The 21,697-nt window shown below is 54.7% G+C and overlaps 8 protein-coding genes across 8 annotated transcripts; 5 read left to right on the top strand and 3 right to left on the bottom strand.

The window, feature by feature from the left end:
• Positions 1–100: 100 nt before the first annotated feature.
• AYO20_07843 (hypothetical protein) lies at positions 101–2,017 on the top strand (the record flags this gene model as incomplete). Its single annotated transcript, XM_022646127.1, has 1 exon — positions 101–2,017. One exon carries the CDS (start codon positions 101–103, stop codon positions 2,015–2,017), a length of 1,917 nt encoding a protein of 638 aa, XP_022497921.1.
• Positions 2,018–2,583: 566 nt separating this feature from the next.
• AYO20_07842 (hypothetical protein) lies at positions 2,584–4,431 on the top strand (the record flags this gene model as incomplete). The annotated part of the gene is made up of 4 exons (XM_022646126.1): positions 2,584–3,040; positions 3,091–3,498; positions 3,552–3,626; positions 3,683–4,431. The coding sequence occupies 4 exons, from the start codon at positions 2,584–2,586 to the stop codon at positions 4,429–4,431; spliced, it is 1,689 nt and encodes a 562-aa protein (XP_022497920.1).
• Positions 4,432–5,876: 1,445 nt separating this feature from the next.
• On the bottom strand, positions 5,877–8,150 carry AYO20_07841 (hypothetical protein; the record flags this gene model as incomplete). Its single annotated transcript, XM_022646125.1, has 6 exons — positions 5,877–6,165; positions 6,251–6,443; positions 6,553–6,955; positions 7,027–7,124; positions 7,189–7,442; positions 7,513–8,150. The coding sequence occupies 6 exons, from the start codon at positions 8,148–8,150 to the stop codon at positions 5,877–5,879; spliced, it is 1,875 nt and encodes a 624-aa protein (XP_022497919.1).
• A 661-nt stretch (positions 8,151–8,811) lies between these two features.
• AYO20_07840 (hypothetical protein) lies at positions 8,812–9,306 on the top strand (the record flags this gene model as incomplete). The annotated part of the gene is made up of 1 exon (XM_022646124.1): positions 8,812–9,306. The coding sequence occupies one exon, from the start codon at positions 8,812–8,814 to the stop codon at positions 9,304–9,306; it is 495 nt and encodes a 164-aa protein (XP_022497918.1).
• Positions 9,307–10,330: 1,024 nt separating this feature from the next.
• On the bottom strand, positions 10,331–11,680 carry AYO20_07839 (hypothetical protein; the record flags this gene model as incomplete). The annotated part of the gene is made up of 1 exon (XM_022646123.1): positions 10,331–11,680. The coding sequence occupies one exon, from the start codon at positions 11,678–11,680 to the stop codon at positions 10,331–10,333; it is 1,350 nt and encodes a 449-aa protein (XP_022497917.1).
• A 757-nt stretch (positions 11,681–12,437) lies between these two features.
• AYO20_07838 (hypothetical protein) lies at positions 12,438–14,165 on the top strand (the record flags this gene model as incomplete). The annotated part of the gene is made up of 4 exons (XM_022646122.1): positions 12,438–13,397; positions 13,453–13,569; positions 13,635–13,729; positions 13,799–14,165. 4 exons carry the CDS (start codon positions 12,438–12,440, stop codon positions 14,163–14,165), a joined length of 1,539 nt encoding a protein of 512 aa, XP_022497916.1.
• A 2,213-nt stretch (positions 14,166–16,378) lies between these two features.
• On the top strand, positions 16,379–18,270 carry AYO20_07837 (hypothetical protein; the record flags this gene model as incomplete). Its single annotated transcript, XM_022646121.1, has 3 exons — positions 16,379–16,702; positions 16,767–16,863; positions 16,919–18,270. 3 exons carry the CDS (start codon positions 16,379–16,381, stop codon positions 18,268–18,270), a joined length of 1,773 nt encoding a protein of 590 aa, XP_022497915.1.
• Positions 18,271–18,957: 687 nt separating this feature from the next.
• On the bottom strand, positions 18,958–21,214 carry AYO20_07836 (hypothetical protein; the record flags this gene model as incomplete). Its single annotated transcript, XM_022646120.1, has 7 exons — positions 18,958–19,025; positions 19,109–19,214; positions 19,458–20,428; positions 20,485–20,582; positions 20,642–20,724; positions 20,785–20,921; positions 20,974–21,214. 7 exons carry the CDS (start codon positions 21,212–21,214, stop codon positions 18,958–18,960), a joined length of 1,704 nt encoding a protein of 567 aa, XP_022497914.1.
• Between the last annotated feature and the right edge of the window lie 483 nt (positions 21,215–21,697).

The following is a 21,697-nucleotide window of genomic DNA, read 5'->3' as shown; positions in this document are numbered from 1 at the left end:
CGCGCTGCGCCCTGGCTTTCTTCTACTTCTTTTCATTCTTCTAGGTTTGATCATTTGTGCTGCGGATGCCGTGGATCAGAATCAGCAATAAGTACTAACCATGGCATACTTTCCCAGCGAAAGTCGACCTGACCATGTGGTGTTGGCCGAGAACGGCGGCGACGAGGCTCTGACTGACTCTAGATTTGCTGCGGGCTCTCCAGAACCATCTTTCTATTCCGATGCCCACAATCTGCGGGTGTGGAGCAGGAGTGGCAACGATGCGCACATGGTGCTTCGGACCTCATCCACCAAGTTGAGACGAACACCTAGCAGGAAGCGGACGGTCGATGAGAAGAAACGCCTATCTTCGGGTGCACAGTTCAACTCGACGCTTGCCCCTGCAATTAAACTCCTTCCGGATGTGATTGCTACCAAACGCCCTTCACAGTCAAAAGTCCGTCCGAGCGCATACCACGACGACAACGAACCCAACGACCCAGTCCACGTGGATGAACAGGACCATCACCGATTGTGGGCAACGAGCCAAGGGGCTTCTTTTGAGGATCCCCTGCACCATATCTGTGAGAACTTCGAAATGAACTCCGAGGCCAATGATGGGAACGATGCCCAGGTAGTACGGGGCGAAAACCAAGACGCGACGAGGCAACAACCCTGCCAGCTTCCTCCTATTGTCATTGTCGATAATCTCCTCTCTACTCCTACCAGTAACTTCTCGAGCGAGAGATCCCGGAAAGCAATCCGCCGCGACTCTGTCAGGGATCTGTCATCCGGGTCCCGAACACACATGCGACTGCCAACGTATATTTTCAACAATTGCCCTCTCATGCAGGCCTTACAAGTCAATTCACCACAGCGCGATAGAAGGGAAGCTATTATTGAATTTGTGTATTGGGTTATATCATGCCATAATCTGAGGAGATTTTTGTCGTGGCCAAGAAATGATCAGAACATAGATCGAATATCATCTCCAATCCCAACTGCTCAATTTCAGCATTACACTTCACCGTGGCGAGGGGGGAGCCCTACGCCTCTTTCCGGGGTCGAAGATGCCTGGGAGAGAGAGTTGCAACAGTCACCGAATTTGCATGTTATACAATCCAATGGATCAGCAAGGCCAATTGGAAATACAATCACTAGCACCCGCGGAGATCGATCTCCCACGGATGTCTCCGCACCATCGACTTCCGAGGGTACAACGTCGACGGCTTTATCGGCTCAGTCAAAACCATCGAAGCGTCCTCACCGTCGCTCAGCCCGAGGCAAGAGCAATCGAGAAGACAGCGACAATCCCTCAGACGATGACGAAGAAGATCATCCACCCAAGAAGGCGCGCACTTCTTCAGAGGGCAGTCGGCCCACAAAAAAGCTACTTGCTTGCCCTTATTGGAAGTATGATCCAACTCGATACTCCCCTGCCAACACTTCGGAGAAGAGATATCGGGGTTGCTCGAGTGTTTATCTCCGAGACATCGCGAGGCTGAAGCAGCATCTTTACCGCGTTCACAAGATGCCAGACTATCATTGTCCGCGATGTTTAGAGGTTTTTGAAAACGAGCCAGGCCTACAGGAGCATGTTCGGGCCCCGGCAGAACTAGCATGTACATATCAGCAAAACACCTTCTCGGAACTGTTATCTGAGCGGCAATGTGCCCAGCTGAGGAAACGGTGGACTGGCAAGACCACAGAAGAGGCGTGGAAGTGCATATGGTCCATCATTTTCCCTCGCCTTGAGCCACCCTCGAGCATACACGCTGAAGACAGTTCCGCGTCGATTAAGCCATCTCAGATGCCCGGGTTTCTGAACGAATTTCAGCGGCTCGCCCCATCCGTACTGTATGAGATACTTTTGGAAAGGTCCTCTCAAACCGAATCTGCCGAGGTGACCTCGTGGCTGCAGTCGGCTGGTGCACAATCAATTTTCAGCGCCTCGATTCAGGAGCTCTTTACCCGCCTCCAGTGCACCGAGAATCTCCTTTTCAGGCGGACTTCTGAAACACCAGCGCGAAGTTCATAAGATGCACCTCCCGCCAAGTGAGCAAGTCTTCTGCCCTAACCCCCACTGCATCCGAAGTTCAGGAACAGGTGCAGCAGGTTTTACTAGGAGGGAAAACCTCGAGTCGCTAATCAGGAGTTCATTGACCAGCCACAGGCGACAACGCCCCGAGTCGTCCTAGAGTGCTTAGACCCCATAAAATCATGTGCCAATTGGTCCTTGGGGGGATCTGGTGCCTGCAGATTGCCGAACAGAGCCTAATGACCCCAGCCAGCCCGCCTTATCGCCCCCAATTTCCCCGTTTCCAAGGAGCGATTGGCGCGTAATAGCTTCCACCCGTTACATAGCTAGAGGCCGCAGCCTATGACATCATTTCGCATTTGGCTTTTGTGGCTTTCAGGTCCATTTCCAAGTTTTCGAGCCGCTACGGAGGAAGGCAGATCGTGTTGATAATCTCGATCTCTTCTGCACAGGCTCGACAATGCCAGCTTCATCTTATATGAGTACGCTGTCTGCATGCGTCGCAGTACTGCCGCTGTCAAAGGCACTGCCAACTTGTGGAGAGCCACAGACTCGCACGCTCTGGGATGGACCGCTTGCGTGATGCCGTCCACGTCGCGTCTTCAAAGTTGGGACGTAGCGACCCAGCTTCAGTAGCCACCGAAACCACACCACCACAAGATGCTGCCAGAACAGTGGCACAACCACCGATCGAGGAACCGGCATCGATTCATCCTCCTGCCGTGCGAGACGAGCCTAATTCTGGCGGTAGACACTTGGCTGCTGCGAGAGACGACAATGTTTATCTCCCCAGCATTCGACTTCTTCGTCACAGGAATAATAACCCTGGGCCTGAAGCGAACATTGGCGCAGTCCACGACTATGCCACGAACCCCAGAGAAACGGATCAGACCAAGAATGGCAGAATAGGAAACTTGTGGAACAAAACTCGTCACTCGTTAGGTTTGGGCTACACAGAAAGAGATCCTATACAGCCTGAAAGGGACTACAATGTAGATATGGTTGATGCACTCGACGCATTGGGTACGTAGCCTAGCACATTGCGCCCCTCTCAGACTTTCTGTGCTCACCAGTATCGCCAGATCCTGAAGTTCAAACTCTGGTATCTCTGACCAACGTTCAAAACTCGCTTTTCGTGCCCGACTTGGGCAAATATGTGAATAGAAGACCGACATTCTCACTCACAAGCTTCTTGCAAGATGTTGAACAGAAATTGAAGCCGGGAGAGAAGGAAAGACAGAAGCAGGAAAAACCACCAAAGGTAACACGGCCTGCACCCATATACCGAGCTCCTACCGGTGCCACAATCAACTCCCAGCTCAGTGATTCTCGATATGCGGTCCTTCCTGAAGGAGCGTCGTTGTCAGGGTGGACATATCAAGAGCGATTAGAGCTCAATGATCATGTTCGACATATGCTTCACTCACGCCGGTCGAAATTCAAAAGGTCCATGAAAGGGTTTATGCAATATGTTCGCCAACGTGAGCCTGTCTCCCTCGATGGCAAGTCTGCGAGTGCTAACTTTGAACCCCAGCTCTGGGCTTCTGCATCACACTGTATGCGACTTTAATCACGCTTTTTGGCCTGGCCTGGGTTCTCTTCCTCATCGGTACGCCCTCCGAGCCCTTCCAGATTGATGTGTACTGATCGAATAACCAAACGCAGGCTGGATAAACGTCGGTGGCAAGCAACTGTATGTCATCAACGTGATTGACAACGTCCTTGTTGCACTCTTCGCCATCGTCGGCGACGGCCTTGCCCCTTTCCGGGCTGTTGACACGTACCATATGATCTTCATTGCTCACTACCATCACCTCACCTGGTCGACCCGCAAGAAGCATAACATGCCCAAATTGAGAAACCCCAACGATCTCCCTACCGAGATGCCGCCGCCTGTGGTCCCCAAGCCCAAACCACGCCGCCGTGATCGGGTACTGAATAGAGCAGCCGCGAAACTCCACCTGAAGAAACGATTCGGCTTAAAGGAGGACCTCGAAGAGCCGGGCGAGTATAGCGTACTAAACCACAAGCAGCAGCGACTCTTGGACTACCATGGCGCCAAGTTCAACAAATCGCACACGTTCTACAAACCGCACGAGACGGAAACGCACCACGCGTTCCCCCTGCGACTCCTGGTCGCCATCGTGGTTCTGCTGGACTGTCACTCCCTCCTGCAGATTGCCCTAGGCACCGTCACGTGGAGCATCGACTACCAAAAACGTCCTTTTGCGTTGACGACGGTCATTTTGTGTTGTTCCATCACTTGCAATGCCACGGCCGGGCTGCTGATTTGGATCGGCGATCGCAGAACACGCAAGAATGATGTGTTGGAGCGCATTAATCGGCAGGAGTTGACACAGGAGGCGATGGAGAAGATGGAGAAGATGTACGCCAACGGTGATGGAGATAGTTGAGAGCAGACCAGTACTCTGTACACATATATATTATGTTCTTCTTTTACCGTTTTCGTTCGGGAAAGGGGAGTGAGGCCGCTTTCGACAGCTATCAGAACATCGTCTCCCATCGCCCATATATTTCTCCTTCTCTTCCAACCTACCTCTTCCCCCCCCGGGATCTCCTTCAAAACCCGCCTCGTTGCCGGAATTCTCTCCACCGCTCCGGGCTCCCTTTGATTGTCCCTTCCGGCACCTTCAAAAATGTACCTCGTCTCTTCAAGTGCGCCTTGATTAGCCTCCTGATGCTCGGTTTTCGCGGCCCCCTCTGCACTTTCGAGGAGGACCGGTGTCGCCGTAACGGCGCCCTTGTGCGTCTGACCCCGGTGCCCCTCCGTGATGCATTCATTTGACTTCTCTTGCCGTACATCATGCAGGCTCAGCTGCACCGTCCGTCATCCACGCCTCGACCATGGTCCTGAGCAACAATCACTACAACTCCAGGTGGGTTCTATCGATCCTGAAGGTCCTGTGTTGTCGGGGAAACTTGTCATTTTCTAGGAGCGAGTACAACCACCACGGTCACGGACACCACCACCTCGACCGTAACCAACACAGAGACAGACAGCGCCACAGCTGTTGCCACGTCGTACACCTCGACCACAACCGTCTATGCTGCTTGCGTATGTCGTCCCCTCAGATTGTACAGGCGAAATGCCACTAACAGTCGGGTACAGGCAACCAACAATCTGGCCCAGTATGTCAATACACTTCCAATCCATGGTTGGTTTCTCAGGGAATGGGAGTCCTCTACACACAGATGCAACGACCGTGTACGACTGCCCGCGTCTCAGCACTCCTGAATCCCTCGGGTGGTACACTCTGGGCATTCAGTTTCGACACCCGTACTATAGGGTGCGATATAGCACTCTCGGCAGATCCGCCCACCTGGGCTTGTCGGAAATGCTTCCTGTGGACAAGTGGGATTCCGTAATTCCTGGTTGATCATCAATCTTGTCGAATTGACCAGCGTTGGGCACCCGGTTTTGAGAATTTATATTCTACGTAATAATACCCTTTCATTAGGGCCGAAACGGGCCGATATAGACGTAGGTGGGTAAAGTTACCACGAGGCTGGATGTGGGCGACGTTTGGCGCCTATAAGACTAGAGCCCGAACCGGGGCTCTACCGTTACGTCGGGGGAGTACGGTAGGAGCGGGCTGGAGCCGTAAGGGAGCAGGAGGGAGTGGAGGAGAGCGGCCGAGGGAGCGAGTTCAACTAGATAGTCGTTAGCGGGAGAGTAAAGCGGCGGGGGATAAGTCAGCGAAAGAGTAGCGGACGACGACTATTCGGGGTTTATATATATACTCGGTATCCATCCGTCTATATAAGAGAGTATATACATACACACACACAAACTCTATCGAAAGAAAAGGTGACCAAACCCCCACCCCTTCTCCTCTCTCTATTCTACCACCCCAAACGCCTTTTTCCCCATCGCGAGCTCCCTGCCCAAGACGTCAAAGTACCACACGGGATTACTGTCCTCGTCGAGCTCGGCGTGCGTGTACCCGTTGCCCAGATATGCGAACCGGTTTCCGCCACCACTGCCGCTGCCGCTGTCGCGGTACGTCATGACAAAGTCCTCGTAGCGCGGCTCGGCCAGCACCTCAAAGTAGTGGAGGCGGCTGCCGGGCCAGATGGCGGTGACGGGGCCGTGGACCCGGCCGTTTTTGAACCACGATCTGCAGGCGCTGGGAACATCAAAAGAGAAAAGTGTCAGAAACGGCAAGTCCTATAGCGAGCGGGGGGGGATCGAGAAAAATATTCTTTTCTCACCTCGACCAGGCAGTCCGCTTGAGTAGCTCGTGCGTGTGCGTGTACAGATCCGCCACGGCGTCGCGCGACGGGCCGAGAGATTTGATCGACGTTCGCTGCATGTGCGAGATGATCTTGAACATGTACCGCGTGTGCCATTCGAGGATGGGGAGGATGGAGCCGTGCGAGGCTGGGCCGTTGGGACCGATGAAGACTGGGATTTCACACACTCGTCGTATTAATAATGATGATCACGATCTTGATAAAATCATGTAAAGGGACAAGGTCACTTCGGGTGACTAGGTAGGTAAGTAGGTACTCACGGAACATGTTGGGAAACCCCTCGGCCATGACGCTCAGGTATCCCCTCGGAAAGTCGGCCCACTCGTCGCGCAGGTTCCGCCCGCCCTCCCCGACCAGGGTGTAGGGCGGACAGAAGCTCGTGTCGAAGCCCGTGGCGAAGACGATGACGTCGACGTCGACGTGCCTCCCCGAGGCGTCGACCAGCCCCGTCTCCGTGACCTCCGCGGCCGACTGCGTGATGACCTCGACGTTGGGCCGCAGCAGCGACTGCAGGTAGTCGGACCCGGGCGTCATGCGGCGACACCCCAGCGCGTACTGCGGGATCAGGTGCGCCGTCAGCCGCGGGTCGCCGGCCAGCTTTTGGAACATGCTCTTGGCCACGAACTCGCGCGACGCGGCCTGGTCGACGCTGTCGAGGTGCATCTGCGTGGGAGGGGAAAAGAAAGTCAGGTTCCCTCCTTCGATGGAAATGAGAAGAGCCGATAAGGACTCACCAAGGTAAATCGTTTGTTGAGCTCGCCCTCAACTTCTCGACAGTACTTGTCAAGGACGGCCTCGTCGCTGGCAAACTTGTTCTTTTGCTCCTCAGAATCTGGTGTCCGGTCAGTCTCGATTGGGAAAAGCCAGGGGGGGGGGGAGGGATAATTTGTATTTACAGTCAAAGTTGACGCCACCCGGCGCAGCGTGTTTTGCGCCGAACCCCGCTGTGATCCAGACGGGCGACCTCAGAAAGACGTGCAGTTCCTTTGTATAGGGTTGAATGGACGGGATGATCTGCACGGCCGAAGAACCTCCCCCGACGACGGCGACTTTCTTGTCGTTCAAGTCGACGTTGTCGTCCCAGGCGGCGCTGTGCATGATCTTGCCCTTGAACCGATCGATTCCGGGGATATTTGGGTATTTCCACGAACTAGAAGGAGAGAGAGGGACGTCAGCCATTTTCCAGTGTCCATGGGTATCTACATAACCGTGGGATATACTTCAAAACACCGTGGCACGAGGCCAGGATCTCGCCCTCGTCGGTGAACTCGGAGCCGTCCGCCAGGTGACCCTTGATCTTCCATACACCCCTTTCGGCGTCCCAGCGAGCCTCGTCGACGCGGTGGCCGAAGCGGACGAAGCGTTCCAGGTCGTTCTCGACGGCAAACGCCTGGAGGTACTGGCGGATCTCCTCGGCGCCGGCGTAGTAGCTCTTCCAGTCCGGTTTGCGCCAGAAGCTGAACTGGTACGAGTGGCTGGGGATGTCGCATGTGCAGCCCGGGTACCGGTTCTCGAGCCAGGTGCCGCCCACGGCCGAGTTCTTCTCGTAGATGGCAAACGTCACGTTGGACAGTTGGCGCTGCGCTTTGTACGCGATCTGGAGTCCCGCGGCCCCGGCGCCGACAATCAACACGCGCATCGGTCGTCGCGTGTGCAGCGGCTCCTCGTGGATGCGGTAGCCGTTGGACGAGAAACCGGACCGGTACCACTCGTTCTCGTGTGGTTGTTGGGGAGTTTCTGCATCGTGTTCCACATCTCCGTTGGTCTGTTTGTGCCCTGCCGAACGAGGCTTCAGGGACAATTCAGGAGGGCCTTCGACGATATCTCCCGCATCGGGGACGACATCTGCGGCCGCCATGGTTGGGTTGATGTGGTTGGGGAGAATAGCAGGAGATGGTATCGCTCAAGACACAGAAATGGGAAGTCAATTGCGGTACCTCACATATTTATCTGTTGTTTAATCTGTCGTTGAAGTCTCTCCTCCTTTCCTGTCCCTTTTTTTGCTCCGGACTTGCCCGGACTACACATACCACCATGCGCAGACTCGTCAAGTTCGTCATGAGAGAGTCCTCGTCTGGACGGATCACCATCGAGGTGAACAGGGACCAAAGCCCACAAAACTTCGGCAACGAGACAACGACAGTGTTTGTTGGAACATTCCTCTCGTGAGGACACCTGGGAACAAGGCTGGGCCCAATCTTTTCTTTACCTCGGTGATATTTCTCTTTGTGGTATAATGCTTTGACCGATGGATACCAGGGGAAAAAAACCCCTCGGAAAGGTGTCTATCTACATTACCACTCTTCAAACCACTTACTAAGATCGACGAGACAGCTCGACAGGGTTGTTAAGAAGCGTCTTCTTTGCTGAAAAGTTGAGTGAGTGCGTGAGATACTGGGACAAGTCATCCTCCATACATACGCACACACATCCACACACACAACCTTTCTATCCGGTCTGGGTCATTCATTTGCTGTATTCGATTTTGGCCAAGAGAGACTCGAAACGTCGAAATCACCATGACGAGCCACACCGCCGCCGATGAAGCCGCCATCCGCCGTCTGCTCGACCAGTACTGTCACGGCCTGGACCGCCGCGACTTCGAGCTCCTGCGCGACGTCTTCACCCCGGACGCGGACCTCTCGTACTGCGGCGGCCTCCGTCGATTTGTCGGCGGAGAATCCATGCGCGACGTGATTGTCGACTTGAACGCCGCGTTCGGGCCCGTGGACCACGCCCTCAGCAGCCTCCTCATCACCGTCGATAAGGACGGCCACGGCGACACAGCCCGCGCCGAGTACCACATCAAGGCGACGATGCTCAAGGCCGACGAGCCCACGATCGTGATCCGCGTCGTTGACTTCAGGGACGAGCTGCGCCGCACCCCGGCCGGGTGGCGCGTCAGCAAGAGGCAGCACACGCCCATGTTCCAGTACGAGCTACCGTCGACCAAGATCGACTTTCCGGGCGTGGGCGGCGTCGAGTACCGCATGCCAGAGGCTCGGCCGAATTGAAAACATCGTGTCTGGTGTCGGATGGGATGTAGTTAGTGGTGCATCTCGAAGATGCTCCCCAAAAAGAAAAATAAGACCCGAATAAATGATAGCGAAAGAAAATCCACACAGAATTTTACAGAGCCGAGATGTGTGTGTACCCAGTAGTACGAGGTATCTGTACCGTATTGGGATTCAAGGAGTATATTACGCTCTAAAATTGGTGTAAAGACCTAATTTTTATAAGACACGATATTTGGTGCGGAAGTGGTAATGTATTGTCTGCCCCTTGGTCGTCTTTGTCTCCTGCTGGTACAGCCTGGACTGGTCTGATTGCAATCATTACCCTGACCTCCGCCTCCCTCTCTCCCACGGGGTACTCGGTACTCGGTGCCCTGTGGGGATCATCCACCTCATGCAGGCTAATTACCTATCTAGTACCCACTAGTACTCGGTAGAGTAGAAGTAGGTAGTATGTAGAGTAGAGCGCCACGTGAGTGTCAGAGCCTGTGAGTCTGCGGAGAAGTCGAGAGCTAGCTACAGTAGAGCTTTGGTCCAGTGTGGGTACCATCCGAGGTGATTTATCCTGTTTGGGAGAAAATACCGGAAGAAAGAAACGCGGGAAGGTCAGAGATTCCTGCGGAGAGGGTGGGAGGGGTTCTTTCCCTCATTTCGCGCCACTAGACTGGGAGAGTCAACTACCTGACTACCTACCTGGGGATCTAGGTATCTGGTGACTATGGGCCCGTACTAGGTTATATTGTCACGAGGGCAATGCATTTCGTTTGCATGATAGCTACGAGGATACGGGAGAACGGGGAAGGAGAGGGAGAGGGAACAGCGACCCTCTTTCACACCATTTTGTCATACTCGTCATAACCCGTGGGCCTGGGAGATTCCCCCATTTCGAGGCTTGCGTTATCAATTACTTCTCGTAGGCTAGAATACCTTGACGTACGAAATTCGAGTCTTGTCAAAACGTGTCTGAGATCCAGAGAAGAAAGAGAACTCGAGGTAGAGGGCCTAAGTGATTCCGCGAGTCTATCTACTTGTCTACCAACCCGTCCACCCTTTTGCGGAACGCGACCAGCTTCTCGGCCACGGGCTTGGGCATCTCCATGACCATCATGTGCGTCCCCGGGTCGATCTCGTGGTACTCGACGTTGGGGTTGCCGGTGCACGCGTCCGCGATGGCCTTCATCATGGGCGGCGTGGCCGAGAGGTCCTGCTTGCCGGCCAGCGACAGCACGGGCATCGTCTTGAGGGTCGGCAGCCGCTCCAGACAGTCGAGTCGGGCCATGGCTCGCCACGCGGCGGCCCAGTCCTCGACGCGCGCCCGACGCACACACCCGCGCGCGTACCGCACGCACCATGTGTCCTGCGCGATGGTCTCGGGCAGGAACCACCGTATCACCGACTCGGCCACCAGTGAGTCCATGCCGTGCTCCTCTGCGCGCGTCGCCCGCGTCGCCAGCACGGCCGTCGCTTTCCCCGCCGTGGCGATGGCCGCGAGAGACCGCGTGCGCTGCGGGTAGTCGAGCGCAAAGTACTGCGCCACTGCGCCGCCGTACGAGGCCCCGTAGACGTCGGCCCGCTCGACGCCCAGCCGGTCCAGAAGCAGGGCCAGGTCGGCGCACAGATGCTGGAGATCGCGAGTGAGTGGCGCCCCGCGCGCGTACCCGTGGCCGCGTAGGTCGTAGGCAATGACACGGGTGCCCGAGGCAGCGAGAAGTGGTAGAACTTGTCGCCACATTCGTCCGTCCATGCTGAGGGCGTGGATGAGCACAATGGGGATCCCCGAACCGCCGGTGTCGCGAACCATGGTCTCGTGGTCGCCGAGCAAGACGGTCGACTCGGTGTATCCTTTTGGTAGTGGCAACTGTCGCGGCTCAGATCCCGACTGCCATTGCGACAAGAGGTCGTGGGTATGGCGGACGGCATTGACCGACCTGGGAGCGCCGGCGAACGAGTTGGCGTGCCTGAAAATGTCTTGGATCTCCTCAATCGTGGCGCCGTGGGTCAGCGCCCCCGTGACGTACACCTTGAGCTGATCGTCGACGTCGCCCAGCGCCGTCAGCGTGGCGATGCTGACCAGGGCCCATTCCCGGTAGCTCAGGCTGGTCTGGGCCAGCGCTGTCCCAAAGCCGACGTCGAGGATGTGTCGTCCAAGCCCCGGGCACTGCTCGACGGTGCGACGGACCTTGCCTGCCAGATACTCGCCGGCGAACCGCGAAGCTTCGTGGTATCCAATCAACTCTTTGGCCGAGACGGACGCTGGTGGTGCTGCCTCGACAGAAGAGTTATTCGTCGGAGTTGCTGATATCTTGTCACTCTCGATATGAGTGCCATTGACGGCGCTGTTGTCTCCGTTGGGGCTTTCGATAGATGGAGACATGGTGATGGTGTGAAATGGTGAGCTCGATGTTGCGTGACAATAGAGAATGGAGATGATGGCAACTCAAACAAAAGTCTCTTTGGTAAGAGTCTTATACCGATGAATGACAGGGAGAAGTTCACTCGCCCAATATCTAGAGAACAGATAAATCGAGCAAGGGTCTACCCTTGACAGGGTTTTCGCAGTGGTAATCGTCCAGGGAGTAAGTCCAGAACTCGGTCCTCATATTCCGGCTCAGGACAAACTCCTTACAAGCGACACAACTGCTACCTGGGTACCGGTATCCCTCCCTAGGAAGAGGAGGAGGAAAGGTCGAGTCCTCGACTGAGACATCCCCAGAACGCCCCGCCGCCACATCCGAAATGCCGGGTTGATATACGCTCCGAGGAAATATTTCCGTTTGTGATATAGTGTGAAAGTGGTGGATCAACCGAGATCCAATCATGGACGACGGTACCTACATTTGCTCCCGTCGCTGCAAGGCCTGGTCTCCGGCTTCTTTTCTCCTTTATTTTCCTAGAGAACGTGTCTGGGGTGGCGGGGACTTGCCCCGGAATGAGAAGAGCGCCTGGTCTGAGAACAGGAGACTGTGAGTCTTGATAGATTTATATCTTGGGATCGTGTCCCTTGTCCAAAATCGAGGAGCTCATACCTTTTTCCACCAGAGTTTTGAGTTGTGCTGTGAGGTTGAATCTTGAACTCGACAGAAACACACCAGAGCACACCACCAGCTTTGGACCTCCCAGCCTTGTCCACCATGACACTGACGAACATTGTCGAGGCGGAGAATAAGAACATGTCGGCGGACAACACCCACGTCGAAGCTGTGGCTTCGAGCGACCACGAGAAGGGCGACCATGCGCTGCGCATGCTCGACGACAACATCCATCTCCAGGAGGCTCTCGACCCGGATCATGCGATCGATCTGGCCGAGGAGAAGAGGATTCGGCGCAAGGTTGACTTTCGACTATTGCCCTTGTGCGGAATCGTCTATGCCATCTCGCTCGTCGATCGACTCAATCTGCCCAACGCCCGCCTCGCTGGCATGGACCAGGCCCTGGGCATCTCCATCGGCAACCGCTACTCCATCATCACCATGATCTTCTTCATCGGCTACATCCTCTTCGACTTCCCGTCCAACCTGATCATGCGCAAGGTCGGCGCCGCCACCTTCATGGGCGTCATCAGCTTCTGCTGGGGCGTCGTCACCATCGGCATGGGCTTCTCCAAGACCTGGGGGACTCTGCTCGCGTGCCGCATCATCTTTGGTGCCTTTGAAGGCGGACTTTTCCCTGGAATCGTCTTCCTGTTGTCGTGTTGGTACAAGAGGGACGAGGTCCAGGTGCGTTTCAGCGCCATCTACGGCTGTGGCCTGCTGGTGTCCGGGCTGGCCAACTTGATCGCCTACGGACTGTCCAAGATGGACGGCCTCGGAGGAGTCCCTGGTTGGTCTTGGATCTTCATCATGGAGGGAATCGTGACCGTCGTCATTGCCGTCCTCGTCCTCCTCTTCCTGCTCGATTTCCCGGACAGGGCAGCTCGCCCGTCTCTCTTGGGGTTCCGATCCTTTCTGACCCCGGACGAAGCGGCTATCGTCCTGGCTCGCATTGAACGAGATCGTGGTGACGCCGTGCCCGAGAGATTCACCCCGAGAGTCATCTTCTCCCACCTCAAGGACTGGAGGGTCTGGGAGTTTTGTCTGCTTCTCATGTGCAACGTGAGTTTTGGACCATGTCTTTCTGACAAGTGACAAGACTGACATGCTCGACCAGAACACCGTGGCATACGCTTTTGCCTACTTTTTGCCTTTGATCCTCAATGGCGGCTTCGGCTATTCACTCCTCAAGACCTACATACTGATATTCCCCCCTTATGTGTTGGCGGTCATTGTGAGTCTGGCCGGTCAATCGGTACTGGGTCATACATGATATGCTGACTTACTTCTCCTAACCAGTGGATGTACATTGCGGCCTACATTGGCGACCGCTGGATGACTCGAGGGCCGATCATCCTCTTTAATGCCGTGGTGACCATCACGGGTGTTGTCATGTAAGTTCTTCTGCCATTCATGAAGCCTTCCCGATATTTTTGGAAAGACATCTAACTCGCGCTCCGCAGTATTGGCTACGCCAAAAACCCCAGCGTTCGGTATTTCGGCGTCTTCCTGGGCCTGCCGTCCTACAACGCCAGCATTCCCGCCATCTTCAGCTACCAGCACAATAACATTGTCGGCCAGGCGCGGCGCGCCATCGCGTCGGCAGTCATGCTTGCAGGCGCTGGTATCGGCGGCATCATCGCATCCAACGCCTTTCAACAAAAGGATGCCCCGCAATACAGGCCGGGGCTCGACACGATCATCGCCGTGCAAGCACTGACCATTGTGTTGATCTGCAAGAACTTTTTCCTCTACACGCGTGCAAACCGCAAGGCCGACAGGGGCGAGATCATCATCGAGGGGAGACCGGGATTCCGGTATACCCTGTAGATAGGTGGTCTGGATTCTTGCGCAGGAGAAAGGTCATCTCCTGTCCCAAAAAAACGGAGGGACTCGATCTGGTATGCTATGGGATGGGTGCTGTATGCCGAATGAATTCTAGGGCTGGGTCGGACATATCATATCACGTTGTGGCATATACCGTGACAACAACACCCTCTTGAATCTTGTATCTTGTACCGGGAATTGAGAATCAAAGCTACCAGTCACCTTAACTTTCGTGAGAGGCATGTCCATTTTCCAATCCTCCTCCTGAGCCCTTCTCGATGAGGAGAAAGTAACGAGGCAGATGAGAGTGAGGGTGATAGTGATGGTAATGGTAATGGTTAGATGGACGTCGACGTCGAAATACGAGAGCCCAAGTACAAGAGAGCGGGTTGGCGCGTATGGTGTCAAGACTCTCAAAGGGGCCCCGGTCACTCGCTCATGCCAATGTTTATTGGTGTCGAAAAATGCCGTGTTTGACGCGCTGACAAGAATGGAGGGTAAGAAGGCTGTAAGATTCTCGGTAGAACGGAGGTATTACGACGTGACGACGGAAAAAATTCGAGGTTGTATTTTTGGTTTTTTGAAACTACCGCGCCAAGCTTTGACAGACAAGAGGCCATAGTACTAGCGCGTGGCAATTTATATGGAAAAGTAGTTAGCTGGTAGCACTAAATGCTCTCGAGATTAATATAGTCTACGTTCACGCCTATATTAAGAATAACATACTAAATTATCTCGTATATGATGGTCTTGAACTTTTAGGTAATTGAAAGCGGTTAAAGACTAGTTTGTTTATTAGGACACCGCTTAACTTACTTCTTTACAGTCCTAACACTAAAATAAAGGGCCGCCGAATCTTACAGGTATAATACGTGAAACCATTTTCATTAACGCTAGCCCCTTAGTAGCTCGCTAGGTGCTCTTGACCCGCCAATAGTGCAGATTGTGCACCTCATGAAAATTTATGCATAAATCACGTGAGACTTGGCACTACAGACAACCCCAGCTCCTCTCCGGTTGATCAAGCTCCTCCACAATCTCCACCATCACTTACTCTCCGTGCCTGGACATCGTTTCACTCACGCCAAATCGTGTTATGGATTGATCCATGAGGTGGTCTCCCAAGGACCCCGGTACATTCCACGTGCTGACATCCATGTCTGACATGCACGGCGCAGCGATACAAAATGCCCAGCCCCCCTCCGTTCGCCATTGTGGGAGATGGCTTTGGTGGGAATGATAAGGGCAGTTTGCCTTGTGGAAAGAACCAATGAGACAAGCCCAAAATTGTCGTCCTTTGCAGCAGGTCAACTCGCCCATCGCGGCCTGGACAACGACTCGACCAGCCCAGAGTGGATGGAAAAAGGTGTCAGAATGCCCGTGATGGCGTGCTCTGTTTGTCCAAGATGTCGGTCGCACTTCGACATCAAGCTTGCAATCGCCCTCGGCCAATCACGCCATCCCTGAACAAACCCTATCTCCACCACGTTGTTATCCCTTTCACACCAGCTTAGCGACCCAAAGCATGTGGCTGTCAAACCTGCGATGGCGAATTCCTGTACATTGTTAGCCTCTTCATCTGCTGGGGTTGGCACGCGTCGGGACAAGGAGTCTTAGCATCGGGTGTGCAAGATGCCTATTTGCCGGATAGATATTTCGAGCATTTCTCCTTCGAGTTCTTGGCTCGGTCAAGGTGCTACTGCAGGATTTTGTGCAACACAGTCGTCAATTCACTGCGGCTTTCTTTCCCCGCGATCACACGGATCAGCAAACCTCAGCATGCCAAATCTAGTCGTATGGAGCGGTACATGGCCGGCGCAGACAGTCTTGTCGAGATGCTGGTGGATTTTGCATCATATTGGCTGGACAACCCTCGCAGACCACGTTCAAAATGGAAGGGTACAGGTCTCAGCAATACCACGTTCCGAATCACGCAATCATCCCACCATCTGACAACAACATCCACCAGCTTGGTGTGGCAACAATCTCTGAAGAAAACCAAGTCGATCATCCCTGGCTGGCGTCGTCTAGAACTTTTCTGTGTGGCCGGTACCTCGCCGAAAAAAATCCATAATCGATGAAGCATTGAATGCCGAGCAGTGGCAGAAGATAGTGGTTCGTGCTCTATATAAGCCTCTGCTGCCCCCTGCACTCTCGGCTCTTGGAAAGCGTCGCACTCCCATCTAGTTCATCTTGTCCCAAGGCTTGCAGTCACCATGGACAAATCGGTCGAGTCCCAGGTGGTGCCATCCACCGTTGAAAGAAACAAGGAAGCAACAAGAAAGCCAAGACAACGGAAGTGGTGGCAGCTTGGTGGCAAGGACATCAGCCATGTGTCTGTTGACGCGGACGTCGATCTCGACTCCGAGACGTCGTCTTTCGAGCAGAACGGAAACTCACTCGTCAAGAACGTGAACAACGTCTTCGAGGCTCCGGAGGCTACGGAAATCTACAAACCGATCGAAGGGTTTGAGGGCACACATCGTTTCGATCCCTCGGCTGAGTGGTCTCCGGAAGAGGAGAAGGCTCTGGTCAGGAGAGTATGTTGTTGCTCCTTACTCAGAATACCAATTCTTGTCCCTGGCTAACCCGTCTGTTTGTTAGCTCGATTGGCGAATTGCCCTTCCAGCATGCATCATGTTCTTTGCACTCCAGCTCGATCGAGGCAATATCACCCAAGCATTGTCTGACAACATGCTGAGTACGATTGATGGGTCATCTCTTATAGCATGAGCAGGAAGCTGACGAGCGCGCAGGCGATTTGAATATGAATACCAACGACTATAACAACGGCATGACCATCTTTTACTGCTCCTTCTTGTTCGCCGAGCTTCCCTCTCAGCTTATCAGCAAGAAGCTTGGCCCCGATACCTGGATCCCCATCCAGATGGTGTCCTGGAGCGCAGTTGCAGCATCGCAGGCGGCATTATCCGGAAAAAACAGCTTCTTCGTCTGCCGGTTCCTGCTGGGCCTCATTGAGGGGGGGTTTATTCCAGATACCATCCTCTACCTGAGCTACTTCTTCACCAATGCGGAACTTCCCAAGCGTTTGAGCTGGTTCTGGACATCTTACCAATCTACCCAGATTGTGGGCGCGTTTCTTGCATATGGCATCCTGCATCTCCGTGGCCACGGCGGCATCGAGGGATGGAGGTACCTGTTCGCGATCGAGGGAGCCCTCACCGGCCTGATCGGGATTTTTACGTGGTTGTATCTGCCGGCCTCTCCGACTCAGACCGCCCGCAACGCCGCGGCCCGTAAAGGCGGCCGAAAGATTTGGACCAAGGGGCTCCTCCGGCCGAAGAACGGCTGGTTCACAGAACGAGAAGAGGTCATCATGGTGACACGCATCCTGCGAGACGACCCCGGCAAAGCGACCATGCACAACCGACAGGGTCTCAGCTTCGACCTCTTCTGGTCGGCCCTGACGGATTACGACATGTGGCCCATCTACCTCATCGGCCTGTCGTGGACGATCCCGAGCACACCTCCGCAGGCATACATCACGCTGACGTGCAAGGCGCTGGGGTTCGACACGTTCGAGACCAACCTGCTGACCATCCCGGCGTACACGCTCTTCATCATCCAACTGTTGTTCTGGACGTGGGCGTCGGAGAAGATCAACCAGCGCCTGCTCCTCGGCGTGATCACCCAGTTCTGGGCTCTGCCCCTGCTGGTGGCGCTGGTGGCGCTGCCGCCGCAATTCTCGGGCTCCAACTGGGCCAAATGGACGCTGTCGACCCTCCTGGTGGGCTACCCGTACATTCACGCGATCCTCGTGGCGCTCACGTCGCGCAACGCCGGGTCCGTGCGCACCCGCACCGTCGGCTCCTCGCTGTACAACATGGCCGTGCAGGCGTCCAACATCTTCTCCTCGCAGATCTACCGCAAGGGCGACGCCCCTTACTACTACACGGGCAACAAGGCCCTGTTGGGCGTCGTCGCCTGGAACATCATCGTCTTCATCGGCGCAAAGATCTACTACGTCCGCAAGAACGCCGAGCGCGACAACATCTGGTACTCGATGACCCGCGAGGAGCGGATCCACTACCTCCGCACCACCACCGACAAGGGGAACAAGAGGCTGGATTTCCGCTTCGGACACTGAGTCGAGTCAGCCAAGCCAGCTGGGAAGCGATATCGTAGAGGACAAGGTTGAATGGGTTCTTTCTAGTCTTTGACGTCGACGCTTCTGCGGATGGATTCCTGTCGCAGCAGGGAATGAATACACCCAGAGAGAGTCCGCAGTGTACTGAACTGCAGTTCGGTGCTCTCTACTCTTGACTCGCTGACTGGCAGGCTGGTAGATGAATAGATAGATAGACGCGAGAAAAAAGTATTGATGCCATATTATATGCATACCTGTCCGTCTCTCTCTCCGTCTCTCTCTCCCACTTCCACTTTCTACTTCTCTCTTTCTTCCCCCCAAGATAACAAAAATACTTGAATGTCCTGTCCTCTACCATAATACCATCTACCTCGGATTACTTTATGACACCTCTATAAAAATAGCCGTGGCCAGGACCGTGGCCGTGACCATGACGCAGTATACTTTTTCCTTTTCCTTCTCCTTTCCCATTTCCATTTCCATTTCCATTTCCATTTCCATTTCCATTTCCTACCCACTTCCTCTCCCAATCTCTCCTCTAAAAGCACCGTCACCCTCTGATTACCCTACCCTACCCCACCCTATCACACTCTCACACGCCCGTTTCCCATCATATCGAAGACGAAGACGGAGACGCATTCAGATTTCATTCCATCTCGCTACTCGCCACCCACTACCCGCTGCTCTCTATAGTCTCTTCTCCCTCATCGTGATGGCAACCAACAACCCCAAAAAGGCAAAGGCCACGGACATGGCTGCAGAATACAAAGCGTGCCACGTTAGTTTATATGAATGGATGAAAATCTAGCAGGAAAATAGCAACAAAATTGCGTCTTACCAAAGGTGCAACTCAGGCCGTCGAGGTAGGCTCGCACGACGATGTCTCTGATGAGTGGCGGAAGGTTGCGGATCGATTTGATGCTGGAGACGGCGGATTCGATGATCTGTGCAGTTGTCCCCGACACGAGAGGGTTGTGTTAGTTCAGAGCTGGCTTTTCCTTGAAGTAGAGACCGAGGGTAAATCGAGTAGAGGCGGGTTATGAGAAATTTTGAGGATGAAGGAAGAGCTGTTAGGCTTCCGAAGGAATAAGATATATCCTTCGTCTGTATCGCTGGGTTCGTATAATACACAAATGGAAAGCACCAAGGACAGGACTTGAGAATAGAAAATGTATGTGTATACGCACCTTTTTCTTGTGTTTGACGCCCTCCAGTCCGGACTCCAAATCGCTCCTCAACCGGAAATGCAACAGGGCGGTAGAAAACTGGATGCCGACCAGGAGAAAGAGGTTGTGGCAGAGATACAGGGTCGTGCCCGCAATGGCCATCTTGCTCGGCTCCAGGCTCGCGGCGAGGTGGATAAAGGTGGTCGACTGGTTCGTGCCGGAAGCGAAGCCGCCCAAGAACAGGTACAACGTCTCGGCCGGGTGGATGGCACCGCGGCGCCAGCGAAGGAGGACCATCAGATAGCCCAGGCAGCCGCCCACGTTGCCCAGCAGGGTGAAGAGCTTATACCGTCCTGTCCTGGAGATGGTGAAGCCCGCCAGCAGACCCGCGGTGGCATTGCCCGCCACGGCGGGGACAAGGCGCAGTCCCGCATTGCCCACGCTCGAGCCGGAGACGATTTGGAAGTAGATGGGGACCGAGTAGAAGAGGCTGAACTGGGCCGTCATCTGCAGTCCCGCAAGCAGGTAGGCCGTCAGGGTCTCCCGGCTGGTGAGGAGCTCGATGGGCAAGATCGGCTCTTTGGCCCAGCGGCTCTCGGTGAGGTAGAAGAGAGTCACAAACCCGAAGAAAAGAACAGCCGGGACCACGACGTAGACCCGGGGGAGGTCCTCGTTCAGAAACTCCAACACCAGGAGGAAGCTGACGATGGTGATGATCAGGGTAACAGCACCCGTCAGGTCCACCCGCGCCAGCTTCTGTTTGAACGAGGCTTCCTCGTCCGGTTTGACTGTTTTTGGCGTCTTATTCGGTAGTTTCCAGAGGATGAGAAGGAGACCGATGATCGTGGGAGGGACTTGGCCGTAGAAGCACCATCGCCAGCCGATTGTGTCGCAGAGCCAGCCACCCAGGGGTCCGCCAGCTGCTCGCCCTGTCGTGGCAGCAATATTCACGTAGCTCCTCCAGGTTGCGACCTCTCTCACAGGGACGACATCTGCAGGTAGGTCAGTCGAGTCGGTCGTTGGCCGTGTGGTTTACATGTCCTCGTACCAGCAATGATGATAGATACCAGCGCCGTCATGCCAGCACCTCCAACGCCAGAAATGGCTCGACCAGCAACCACATGCCAGTATTCGCGACCGATACCACTGCGATCGAGTAAATAGACGTCCACACCCAGGACCTCGGACTTGTCGGTGGCACTCACCAGAGGAAGCATCCTGCTGCGAAGAAAATGTAGGCGACGCTCAAGTTACTCCGCCGGCCAAAGATGTCGCTCAGTTTGCCATACTATTATTGTTCGAGACATAGATCAGCGGCAGCCCTTTGGTATGATTCGAGGCGTCTTACAAGGGGTTGACTGGCACACAGTGCAAGTACAAAGCTGGTGATCAGCCACGAGGCACTTGACAGCGCGTTGAACTCTGAGGCGATCTGTTGACTCGATGCGATGATCAGGCTGCCGTCGAGGTTGGAGACGAAAACACCTTGTCAGGAGATCAGCATTGCTTTCGAGTGCAGACACATGACGGGACGCACCGAGAAGTGAGACGGGCACAATGGTCCAGATGGTCAGCGCCGACGAGGGTTCAGTGGCCCCGTCTGCGGGTGTAGGATCTTGGTAGTACGGAGGGAGGTTGGCAGAGGAATGTCGGCGCAATGAGGTCCTGTATGACTGTTGGTCAAAGTCTGAGGACTCGGAGTCGGTCCGCAGCAGCGCAGTCGTCTCATCTGCGGCGACATGCCCAATCCCATCTCTGTCCTCATCCCTATCCCCCATGACAGTGTATTGCGGTGGTCTCGCAAAGGCGAGAGTCAATAAAACCCAGCATATTTAATCGGCTCGTGTGTGACTGGTGTCTGGATCCAGTCATAATCCCAACTCGGAGGTTTCCACCCAAAGGTCGGTCAACAATGGGCAGCATGCAGGCCCAACCAAAAGCTGGCACGGCTGGATGGGCAGATGGGCTGGACGGCCTTGAAGGGGCCTGACGGGGAAGGCCAGTCCGTGGAAAGGATCCGCATCGTGATCACGCAAAAACACGAGGCAAGCACGCATCGAGCATCAAGCATTTCTACTTGTAGCCCCCTACGTCTATCAGGGCGTTCAGCGCGCCACCAACGTCTATCAAGTGGAACCTCTCGGCTGCAGGCACAATTCAATGTCTTGCGCAAGCGAAGGCAAATGTCGCGAGCACGCCTGGGCTGAGATAAACCCATCAAGAGTGTAGATGTCGATTCGGCATTTCTATACTACGGTGAA

This window comes from Fonsecaea nubica (genome assembly GCF_001646965.1).
Source record: "Fonsecaea nubica strain CBS 269.64 chromosome Unknown Scaff57, whole genome shotgun sequence".
Taxonomy (NCBI): Eukaryota; Fungi; Ascomycota; class Eurotiomycetes; order Chaetothyriales; family Herpotrichiellaceae; genus Fonsecaea; species Fonsecaea nubica.
Note: the sequence above shows the minus strand (reverse complement) of the source record. Positions and strands in the feature narration are given on the sequence as shown.